Source organism: Ochlerotatus camptorhynchus, unplaced genomic scaffold (assembly GCF_037179485.1).
Source record: "Ochlerotatus camptorhynchus isolate MF236.1 unplaced genomic scaffold, CSIRO-AGI_Acam_v1.1 ptg000367l, whole genome shotgun sequence".
NCBI lineage: Eukaryota > Metazoa > Arthropoda > Insecta > Diptera > Culicidae > Ochlerotatus > Ochlerotatus camptorhynchus.
Window position 1 is genome coordinate 4,180,268 of NW_027040855.1, and position 12,451 is coordinate 4,192,718.

General features: G+C 40.7%; 2 protein-coding genes across 8 annotated transcripts in view; one reads left to right on the forward strand and one right to left on the reverse strand.

Annotated features, from left to right (window-relative positions):
* The window catches only part of LOC135709868 (dual specificity calcium/calmodulin-dependent 3',5'-cyclic nucleotide phosphodiesterase 1-like), a 714,199-nt gene that overhangs the window by 694,634 nt on the left and 7,114 nt on the right, over window positions 1-12,451 (forward strand). For all 7 annotated transcript variants that reach the window (XM_065232299.1, XM_065232301.1, XM_065232294.1 and 4 more), the window contains one exon: window positions 5,811-7,047. In XM_065232299.1, coding sequence (XP_065088371.1) covers window positions 5,811-7,047 — 1,237 coding nt within the window. The remainder of the gene's footprint in view (window positions 1-5,810; window positions 7,048-12,451) is intronic.
* LOC135709883 (mesoderm induction early response protein 1) overlaps window positions 3,742-12,451 on the reverse strand; it is a 34,476-nt gene continuing 25,766 nt past the window's right edge. The window contains 4 exon segments of the mRNA XM_065232327.1: window positions 3,742-3,888; window positions 4,358-4,619; window positions 4,814-5,360; window positions 5,362-5,664. Coding sequence (XP_065088399.1) covers window positions 3,839-3,888; window positions 4,358-4,619; window positions 4,814-5,360; window positions 5,362-5,645 — 1,143 coding nt within the window. The 5' untranslated portion in view covers window positions 5,646-5,664 and the 3' untranslated portion in view covers window positions 3,742-3,838.

Genomic DNA, 12,451 nt, shown 5'->3' on the forward strand with positions numbered 1-12,451 from the left:
GCTATTATGCCTATCTCATACCGGTTGTAAGAGAGAATGGGACTGTTGCCAGTCTTCTTGATATGTTGTCTCCGCTAAAATGCTAAATTTTATTATGTTCCTGTAGTATTGTTCACGTTCACCTCTCATATTTACTATGTTGTAAGGTGGATGTAATACTGAACTAAAAATAAATGTCCGGATTAATTGACCGTTCGGCATTCGTTGCACTCAGGTAACTAATTTCATAAAACCATTGCGCAGTGTTGGGATTCAGACAAAATTTCAGTTTAGATATACAGGCCGGACTCGATTATCCGGAGGCTCGATTAACCGGAGGCTCGATTATCCGGGGCTCGATTATCCGGAGAAAATGGCTCGATTATCCGGAGTCATATATTTTTTTCCCTATCTTGCAAATTATTTTTCATAAACCGCTTGGAAAACCGACTTTCGATCCGAGGACGAGTAACATACATTATTCGACTCAGTCTGACAAGATCGGGAAATGACTATATTTAAGTGTTTGTGTGCCTTTGTTACAAAATCCGGCGTTAAAGGGTTTTCGATTAACTTTGAACTGAAAGGAATCAAACATATCATGTGCCACAACAACATACAGAAACTGAATCCCATGATGGTCCGTTCACTAATTACATCACGTTTCAGGGGGGCGGGGAATAGCAACCAAAATTTTTGAAGATCCGTAAAAAAAAATGTACCAAAGGGTCTTTAACCCTCCGTTACTCGTGCTGTTGTACTTTGCACAACACACATGAGTTTTCCATTGCCATTTTGTTGCTGAGTTACCAATCGATCTGAAACCAACGAGTATTCCTCAAAAAACTTGTTTTGATCTAAACAAGCTGAACTTTGATTACAGTAAACACCTAAAACATTCGGATAATAGGGATAATGTTAATGGAAACCGCGAAAACTGTGACCATACTACGTGGGATTTGACTTAATTGATTACAACATGGAATATATCAAGATTCTGACAAGATAGAAAGTTACTGTCTCTGACAAAGTTGTTCATGAGATCATAGCCTTGTCGCTGCCGGACAGTAGTTCAGAATTTTCTCACTACGTAGCGCTAGTATACATGTCGCATGTGATATATCTCGAGATCCTGACCAGATAAAAAGTTACTGTCTTTCACAAAGTTTTTCAGGAGATCAAAGCCTATTCAGAATTTGCTCACTACGCGACGCTAGTATACACGTGAAATTCTCATATAAAATATCTCGGGTTCCAAACCATATAGAAAGGTACTGTCTTCGGCATAGTTGTTCAGGATGTCAAGGCTTTTTCGCAGGTGGACAGTAGTTCAGAGTTTTCTCACTTTGCGCCGCTACTATAGATGTGAAACTCTTGCATATAAAATATCTCTAGATCCTGACCAGATAGAAAGTAAATGTATTCGGCAAAGTTTTTCAGGAAGTCAAGATCTTTTTGTTGGGTGACAATAGTTTAGAATTTTCTCACTATGCGGTGCTAGTATATACGTGCCTTTCTCCCATATTCAATAGCTTGAGATCTTGATCAGCTAGAAAGCTGCTGTCTTCGGCAAAGTTGTTTAGGGGGTCAGTAGTTAATAATTTTCTCACCACGCGGCGTTAGTATACATGTACACTTCTCGCATATGCTATATCTCGAGATCCTGATCAGATAGAAAGTTGTTCAGGAGGTCAAGGTCTTTTGGCTGGTGGACAGTAGTACAGAATTTTCTCACTTCATGATGCTAGTATACATGTGAAATTCTCGCATATAAAATATCTCACGTTCTTGACCAGATAGAAAGTTACTGTCTTGAACAAAGTTGTTCAGGAGTTCAAAGCCTAGAGCCTTGAAAATTCTAAACTATTGTTCACCAGCCAAAAGACTATGACCTCCTGAATAACTTTGTTGTAGACAGTAACTTTCTATCTGATTAGGATTTCGAGGTATAGCATATGCAAGAAGTGTACATCTATGCCACGTGGTGAGAAAATTCTTAACTACTGTTTACCAGCCAAAAATGCTTTGACCTCCTGAACAACTTTGTCGAAGACAGTAATTTTCTCGTGTTATAAAAGTTGGCGGCGTTGGCGCGAGTAACGGAGGGTTAAGAACAGCATTGACTATGTCAGCATCAGACATGACATCGAATTCCGCATTCTCGTCTTCATTTTCGCCTGCAGCCGTTTTATCAGCAACCATCAGTTGAATTGTTACACTATCATCCCTAGAGCACCGGAACTAATATTTGCAATGTTAACATTTCAAGAATATTAATGGAAAATGGTCGAAATTGATCGAGTGCGTCAAGTTAGGAACCACGTCAAATATGGTGCCTTCACGCCGTGATTTTTAGCCAAGCTCAACTTTGTCTCTACACACTCGTGAGAGTCGTGAGATTACAATTTTTCTCAAGTTGAGGGGTCCTATGGCGTGGTTGGCTACACGTTCGCTTCTCAAGCGGATGGTCCATGGGTTCAATTCCATTGATCTTCTTATCGAATTTTGATGTATTTTAATGTGCCTCATGATTGGTTATTATCCAAGTCCGATTCTGGTCACTTCCAGGGTCACCTGGAACTTGTCCGGAAGTGGCCAATATGGTCCAAGGTACTTAATTTTTTTCCACCATTGATCTGGTTATCGAATTTTGATATAATCTGATGTGTCGCATGATATGTTATTATTCAAGTCTGGTTCTGGCCACTTTTCCGGAGGCACCCGGAACTTGCCCGGAATTGTCAATATGGTCCAAGGTACTTAATGTTTGCCACCATTGATCTTGATATCAAATTTTGATTTAATTTGATGTGTCGCTTAATGGGTGTTGTTCCTTTCAAGTCAAATTTAGCCTCATGGCCCATAAACGCCGGAACTTGTTCCGGCCATATTTTCGAAACCAGTGGTCCGATTCAATAATCCTTCAATAGCGTTCAATGGGACCACTAAAAACATTAAATGAGACCACATGAGACCAAAAAAAAATTTTTTTTTTAATGGCTCGATTATCCGGAGGGCTCGATTATCCGGAGTGAAATTTTTTTCAAGACTCCGGATAATCGAGTCTGCCCTGTAGTAGAACTAGAAATGACTTAAGGATTTTCGGATATGAAAATAAGAAGACGATTGCTTAACTTTTGATTCTCGTCTATATTTTTTCCATCCAGATTATTTTTTTCGAGAAAGTTTTGATAAATTTTGAGTTTGCACAGTTTTACATTCAATAATATGTATGTTTTATTCAGAGTTTTACATGCTTCCAACTACATTTTATTGGTTCAGACCGAAATTCCCAACTTCCTATGCTTTGTTTTCAATTTTAAGTAATGTTTGCGAGAGGTAATATCCGTATCCTATTAGAATTTATAAATAGTCTTCTCAACTGACCTGCTGACATTGCTCAATCCTAAACGACCTTACTGCAGTCAACAAATACTCCTACTTACCATTTCAAAAATGTGTCAATAAAATTGAATCACTTTTACAACTTAATACAGTTAAATAGCACTCTTCACACACAGCTTTTTGTGTGTGTGCATAAGCAACGAAAACAAAAAAAAACGAAGATCTTTCTCAGAACAAAGAACAATCCTACTCTGTTTGCTTGCTCGATGCACTTTCCTGAAAGCATGGTTGTTCTTTTCTCGCTGCTTTTTATTGACTTTCCCAAAAGCCCTCTCTGTATACCGAGTCCCTTCGCCTCCGCCGTGAGCGAGGGTACACGGTATTTTCCTCTTCTCTATGATGGCTGCTCCAGCTAGCTTTTTGTGTGTGTGTCCTGCTCTATGCTTGCCCCGTGAACGAACGATGTTTACTTGGCTAGTGGTCCCCTCCCGGAGGGAAACACTGCAGGACTGAGTCACAGTGCTGACGAAGACCTTTTCGAAGATCCTGTGCTGGCTGAGTGGTCTGGAGAAGCAGCGGTTACCATGAATTGAAAAGAAGAGACATTTTTCAAACGGACGGAAATATGAGGGCACAAATTAGGGGAGACGACTTTAGAACAAGATGCAGTTTGGTTACGTCAGGATGGTCCCATGCGTTTTTTTTTCATTGTAAATATAATGAAACGAATTGATTAACACAATGTAAGCCCTGCGAGGAAATATATCTCAACAAAAAATACATACATAATATTAACATCGTATGCCAATTTGACAACATTGTACCGGGACCAACCTTCATCGGAGAAAAAAAGCTGTTATGTATTGCTTTCAAAATGAATAATGACAGACATGGCCATAATGATGTGTCCATTCTGTCTTGTCTCGAATGGAAACACTGATGATGATGATGATGATAATGTTCTTCCCTCCCATGCACAGCAAGAACAGCGCACACTAAAAACACGATTAATAACTCCCACCATCAAACTCACCTTTCGAATCCATCAAACGTTGTCGTTTGGCTTCCGGAGCGCTACTGTACAAGCTGTTGAACCCGGGCGACGAACTTCGATCGCCGAATCCGGTGCTATTTTCCTGCTCCTCCAGGAACCGGTCCATGTGGTCCGTCAGCCCCGGATGGAGGTTGTACTTTTTCTTCTCTAGTCGTGCCTTGTTGGCAAAAAGGTCATGTCGTTCGGTTTTCTTCCACAGGTAGTAGAACTGAACCAGCTCGCCGACCGATCGCGTGCGAACCTAAAAGTTGATTTGTTTACTTAGCAATAAACCAACTAAAAGATTAGAGAATAGTTTTTGACATCTGTTGTAGTAGATTGGAAGAATTCAAGAAATGGTCATGAACCATGCGCCTCCATTATACTGCGCTATGCTCGCGGCGACACACGGTTTCGAACAGAATGACTTTGATTAACTGCTAAATTTAATTTTACCTTCGATTGCTGAATCATGTGAAAGTCCTTCCCATGTATCCGGAGACCATTTTCAAAATTCCTACACTCCTCCTCGGACCAAATGCTCATGTGCTGTTCTGCCACCGGGACGGCATTTATCCGTTTTCTCCGCAGAGCTTCGTCTATATTGTGCCCACATTGCTGCAGCAGGTACAGTCCCTGCTCGTCATCCCGCAGGTGCCTTCCTAGGGGAATCGAAAAAACACTATTCGTCTGCGGTGTCCCCGTATTGCTACTCGCCGCAGCGGAAATCTTCTTCAGATACTCTTCGATGAGGTCCTCACCGAGCACCGTCGGATTCCACAGCAGTTTATCTTCGTTCTCGTAAGGCAGTGCATCGTCGTACCGGCAGAGACCCTCCGGTATCACTGCCTGGAAGTCACTACCCACCATAATGGTCTTTTTCACCTCCTCGTCCGGAATGTAGTCCCCATCTTCTTCGTCTTCGCTTTGCGCTTGTGCGTCTGCCGGAATGGAATGCAATTTATTTATTTTTTTCCAATCAAGAAAAGGTATGCAACTTACTTATGGGTGCAAACAGTTGCCGCAGTCCAGATTGTTCTTCAATTTCGTCTTCTTCATCCTCTTCGTCCTCCTCGTAGAAGCCACCTCCGGCCGAGGCCACCTGTGTGCTGGAATAGCTACGAGCTCCGTCCGTGGGATCTCCTCCGGTTCCGGCTTCATCGTCGTCCTCATCGTCTTCATCATCCTCTTCGTCCGGCGGTGCCCTTATCGGTATCGCTTGATCTGTTTGATTGGTTTGAGGCTGCTGTTGAGATTGCTGCTGCTGTTGTACTTCTTCTATAGGCATTTTTGTTGGAGTTGAGGTGCTGAAAGGAGAGTTTTAGATGGCGTGATGGTTAAAACTGAATTTGCACTGAATATGTTTGTTTTTAAATTTGTCGTTAAACAAAATGATCCTCGCGGATAAGGGCAAAAAATTGATAACTAATAGTTTCTGTCTTTTTTATTGCAGTGTTTGGACGACTGGTCGTTCGATGTGTTCGCCCTTGCCGACGCCGGCAACTGCCAACCGGTCAAGTACTTGGGTTACGACCTGCTGAACCGTTACGGAAGCATCCACAAGTTCAAGATTCCACCGGCCATGCTGGAAACGTTCCTATCGCGCATCGAGGAGGGCTACTGCCGCTTCCGCAATCCGTACCACAACAATCTACATGCCGCCGATGTCGCACAAACCGTACACCACATCCTCTGCCAGACGGGGATGATGCATTGGCTGACCGATCTGGAGATCTTCGCCACGCTTTTAGCGGCCTTAATTCACGACTACGAGCACACGGGGACGACCAACAACTTCCACGTGATGTCCGGATCGGATACAGCGATGCTGTACAACGATCGTGCCGTGTTAGAGAATCATCACATCAGTGCAGCGTTCCGGGTGCTGAAGGAGGACGACTGCAACGTGCTGCAGAATCTCTCGAAGGAAGAGTACCGCGAGCTGCGGTCACTGATAATTGACATGGTACTCGCGACCGATATGTCGTTCCACTTTCAGCAACTGAAGAACATGCGTAACCTGCTGACGCTGGCCGAGCCGCAGGTGGACAAGTCCAAGGCGCTCTCGCTGGTGCTGCATTGTTGTGATATTTCTCATCCGGCCAAACGCTGGGACATCCATCACAAGTGGACTATGCTACTGCTCGAGGAGTTCTTCCGGCAGGGCGATCTCGAGCAGGAACTCGGGCTCCCCTTTAGTCCGCTCTGCGATCGGAACAATACGCTGGTGGCGGAGTCACAGATCGGTTTTATCGAATTTATCGTCGAGCCCAGTATGGCTGTGTGTGCCGATATGTTAGAGATAATCTTAGCACCGATAGCACCAATCGCAATGAATAGTAGTAATAGCAAGAACAACAATAACAATAATACTAGCATTAAAGGAAACAATACTCTAAGTGTACCGAACAACAGCAACAACAACAACAACAACAACAACAACAACAACAGTAGCAGCCACAATAATACAAGTAATGAAGCAATAACCAATAACGGAGGCACTAGCGGAGGAGGTGGAGGAGCAGGAGGCGGAAGTAGTGGTGGTAATGCGGAGGCAGGTGCCGGTGACAAGCCGAAGCCGAAACCGGACGTTAAGAATGGCGCAAAACCGGATCGGTTCGAGATTAAGAAACCGTGGATCACCTGTCTGGCAGAGAACAAGAAGATTTGGAAGGAGCAGGCTCAGAGAGGTAAGTTCGTAGTACACATAGCCATAACACTAAAGAGCACTGGGAATTTAGGGTACAGCGGTTCTCAAACTGAGCGTTGATTATTGAGACCCACTTTCATAAAATCCGTAAGCACACTGTATGGGGTTGCCCGCATACAACGTAGACTGTAATTCTTAAAAAAAATCAGTATGGTTGAAAGATCCACGCAGAGGGAAAGGATCTGGAATCACTCAAAAATTGTCCACGTGGTTTGTGGATCAAAATTAAGCTAAAATGGCCTAAAAACACTGATAAAGTCTTCAAAGCTCATAATGGACGGACACCGCAAAATAGCTTCAAACAACAATATTGGTCGAAATCGCCAAATCAAGACTTCAAAAGCGCAAAAATCAAAACACTAAATAGGGGAAATGGATGTAATGTCGGCCTGAAGGCCCCTAATTTGGGCCCATACATAAATTCAGCAATCGACTAAATTTTCAATAGCGACCAAAATTTCCATTAGTACCGTCCAAATGGCGCGTTCATCTAGATAAAATTGATAAATAGCAGATTTTTAGCGATGGGCCCAATCTTTGATCCATAGGCCAACATTAGAGCCTACCATACAAATAGACTAAAACGACCAAAAGATCCATGGAAACAGCAAAATGGACTTTAAATCGTCAAATCAGCATAAAATCGACAAAACAAAAGGTAAACAAAAACGTCAAAACAAACTTTAAAATTGCAAAAAAGAAACGTTAAAAAAGCTAAAACCGCCTAAAGCTCCGAAAATAACCTTGAAAAAACCCAAATTAAAAACAAACATGTGAAATGGTCAGTACGCCAAAGGTAAGCAAACTAACTACACTATTTGATGAAGCAAAATTCCTCTACCTTATACTACTATTGATCTGCCTGAATGCGGCTAAATCCGCGAAAAGTCGAAGCCACTGTTTATATTTGCCACGTAGGCCATTTTGACATGTTCGTCTCCAATTGACCTTAGAAATTACAATAAAGAATAAACCCGCCAAATGGCTTTAAAACCACCAAAACGGCCTAAAAATGCTTAAGGTGAAAGTTGATAGAATCCATAAATGGGCGCTATTTTGTTTTTTTTTCCTGATGGCACGTATCTCAGAAACTATACAAATTTCGTGCAGGTATTAATTTTAATTCATGAATGCTACAGTGCAGCGAAATAGTGATTATACTTTGAAAAATCCAAAATTTAGCCCCCAAAACAACCAAATTTGTTAGGGCTATATGTAAGACATATTTCAATCCACTTCAAAATCTCTTCATGAAGGATTCCGTTAAGCGGTTTGATGGCTTATCGCTTAACTTTAGGATAATTTTGACCAATTTAGGCCAATTTTTATGTTTTTAGACATTTTTTGCCGAATAATTTGGCATTTGAAGGTAATTTAGGGGCTTGAATGTTATAATTCCGTTTATAGGTCATTTAGGCGTTTTTGAGAAAGTTCACTGCACCGAAAAAAATAATTACGTTTTGATTTTTCTAAAAGTATTGGAAAAAGCTATCAAAATTCTAAAAACATCACAAATTTTCTTGCTTTCTAAAGAAAATTCACGGGAAAAAACATTTTTTTGTAAGTCATCATGGCATAAAGTTGGACTCAAAAATCACAAAACATCGAAGGTTCGGTTTTGCTGAGGGTCCAATTATTTTTTTTTTTTTATGATGAGATAGAAATAAATGTGTTTACAGAAAAATCATAACTTATTTATTTTTTCAGAGCGGTGAACTTCCGTGCCATTTTACAATTATGCAGTACTATTTTCTTGCTTCCTGTTTGCAATTTTGACGGTTTTAAGTTACATCGAGGCCGTAATGCAAATTTTGCGAGTTTCATTATTACGCAATCGTGCGTTTTGAAGGCTCCTTTGCCGATTCAAGACAACTTTAGCGCCAAAGTTTTACCGTTTTACTGTTGAGATTTCGGTAGCAAAATTACCGAACACAAAAATAAATTCTAAGTGTGTATGTGATTTGTGCACAGGAAACGATTTTCTGAACTAACAAAATATGGTTTCTGCACATTATTTGACAAGAGTAAAAATGGCCTAGTTCCAGCATAAAGTTAGTTCATTGCCCCTAGCGAACAATTAATCTTATTGTCGAACAGTTTTAGGACAACCTTCTACCAACGGTGATAAGAAAATGAAGCCATAAATTCCAGATTGGGGTAGGTTAGCATAAATAAGACCGTGTTTTCCCGAGGTTCTAGAAGACAATGTTTCAACATATTGTTCCTCGGAAAAGATCGAGTGGTAGGAAATCTCGGTGAACATTTCAAAAGGTCTTATCTGCTTTGATCGATTCTCTTCATCGACTTTCTCTTTTGATAACCACGCCTACGAAAACATATTTCGTGCTCTTTTGCCACACAGTTTGATAGCAGAAGTTCCGGAGAACTTTGAGATTTAGGCGTAATTGCTTTTGTAAACGAACAAGTCAATCGCCGATTGCTCGCGAATAAAAGCTCAATATCACAAACAAACTATACCAAATGATAGAAGAGTCATTCTTCTACCTGTTTGTGTTGCTAGTTTTCGAGATAGAGCTTTAATTAGCGAGAAATAGGTGATTGACGTGTTTGTTTACAAAAGTAATTACGCCCTAATCTCGAAGTTCTCCGGATTGTCTTGCGCTTAGAAGTTTGAACACAGCAAGGAATGCTTTTGAAATTGAGTTATTAACGAAAGAGATAGTCGATGAATGCAGATAGGACCTTTTGAAATGTTTATCTAGAAATGTCACTTTAAACTGCTGCTCGAATGATGTGATCCATTATGCGAAGTTTCATGGAATCCGGAGAAGGTAAAGTATAATCGATTCGTACGTTGGCCGAGACTTGGTCGATTGTCCACGGAAAAGGGAGGTGAAATATATGAACAGCCCCTGAGCGCAGTTTAATTCAAAATTGCACCCTCCTGATGGAATTGTGGGAAAATGGAACGCCCTTCGTCACGTTTTCCCAATAATGCAATGCTTGTCACATAATCATACACCCTCCCTCTCCATCCTATCTATCACCTCACGGTAGTTTGCATGGGCAAGCTATCAGTTTCGACAAATTGCCGTTTGAAGCCATTGTTTACAAAAATAATTATCTCAATTTGGCAATTTGTTATACATTTTGTTATACGTCTTCAAGGTCAGTTAATAACGTGGGTATAGAACCGTTTCTTGTCATGTTTGTCATATTAGAAGATAGATAATAGCTTCTTTTATCGATCTGGGTGCTGAAAATAGCTAGGAATGTCTTAACATGACCGTGAGGGTGCAAAGAGAAAGTCGACGAAGAGAATCTATCAATGTTACTTCGGACCTAATGCAATGTTCAGCTTGATGTAACCCAAATCTTAAAGTGCAATTTACTATGAATAATTATCCAAAAATCGAAACTAGTTTTATTTTTACGTAGGCGAAATGGCTTTAATGTTGGTTTATGTATCTAAAGATGGGTCCTATCGATCTCACGTTCTTCAATTTTTTATGGAATAATGTCTCATCTGGACAATCCTAATGGATGTTTTTGGACGCAATTGAAAAAATGCTTTCCTTCGAAATGTATGTACAGGCTCAATAGGGACACTTAGGCCGACATTAAAGACATTAAGCCTATCATTTTAGATTGCAAAACGCAATTCTCGATCAACATTTCAAATGGTCCTATCCAGTGGTGTACGCGGTCACAGTAGTCATCGTATTTTCTGTGATAATCCGTTGCCTTTCCATCTGACTCTCGCAACATAAGCTATCGAAATACAGTACCAAACTAAAATGTCATATGACATGGCTCTCATACGACCGTGCCACCGAAGAATGCTCCGCTTTCGTGTTGGTTTTTTTCTCATTATGAGAGCTGCTCATTCCGTGCTTATGACAATTATCAATATAATATGCAACGATAAGCGAGAGGAAGCATTGCTAATCAAAAATAGTTGAAATACACACAAAATAGAAGAATTATAACGGAATGACGCTGTCGATATGATAGTTATTTGATAGTTTTCTTTTCACATGAATTTTGTTTTACCGCTCGTGCTATGCGAGAGTGGTGATGGTAGAGCATGAGTACAAAAATAAAGACTATAGCCCACGACCACGAAACGAATCTAGTAAAAAGCAATCACCGTTTACCAACAGATTTCACATTATTTTTGTAACATAGGGGAAATGGCTATAATGTTGGCCTAAGGATCTAAGATTGGGCCCATCGCTAAAAATCTGCTATTTCAAGACCAACAATTGAAAAGGCCTCAACTCCATTTTGCAAACAATTTCCAGGCCAGGCCATTTTCTCGCGAGCCGAAGTCCACCAAGGCAAAACAACAAAACGAACAAGTAGAGGAAATTCTCCTCTACCCGATTGTGGTTAAGGTTTGCGAATGTAGGTTTCGGTTCACGAGAAAATGGCCTTGCAAGGTTTGTTTGCAAAATGGAGTTGAGGCCATTTCAATGGTTGGTCTTGATTTATCAATTTTATCTATATGAACGCATCATTGGGACGGTACTAATGTCGCTATTGCAAATTTAGTCGATTGCTAAATTTATATATGGGCCCAAATTAGGGGCATTTAGGCCGACATTGCATCCATTTCCCCTACTGTGTTACCTGACTTATAACGTTGTATACGAGTACCCCGAACACAACGTATGACTCGTCTAAATTTACATAGCATTTGCAATGAAAAATTAAACGAACTATACGTTGTATTCGGGGTACTCGTGTACAACGTATATTCTTTATAAGTCAGGTAACACAGAAATAATCTCCTCTGATTCTCAGCTAGCATCGCGAACATCAAGCTCAACCGAGTTTTTTTTGTAGCTGAGCTACTAACGAAAAAGAAAGTCGATGGAGAGAATCGATCGGACCTTTTTAATTGTTCGTCTAGAATTATCATCTAAAATGACAGGATAAATGCACTTGGTAGAATGGCTTGTTGGTTTTCGAGTTTCGAAGAGAAAAAGTGCTTTATTGAGATCAGCGCTGCTTTTTGGATGAGGTAGATTTTTTCGACTGATACTGGGTCTCCAATATTTCCCATTTTGAGTAGTTTGTCTTATTTGACTATGTAATGTAACTTACCATCAAATGCTGTGAAGAGCTCCAAGAATGGGTTGAGTAATTTTCTTTGAATTTCGTTCCAATTGCTTAGCGTATTTCGTAGACTGGTAGACTTGTTCAGTGCCAAGAACTCCCTCTTTACATATTAAATGCTAACTTGTAATCCATAAGGGACTGTTCATAAGCAAAGTAGACAGTTTTTGAGAGGTTTTGGACCTCCGCTCCTCTGCGATGATAATCGTCCATGAAATTGCCCGCATGATTTGATTTTCAAACGCGCACAACTCCCCCTTCTTCCAGAGACGATGCTTGATAAGAGACGCGCTGAGACAATA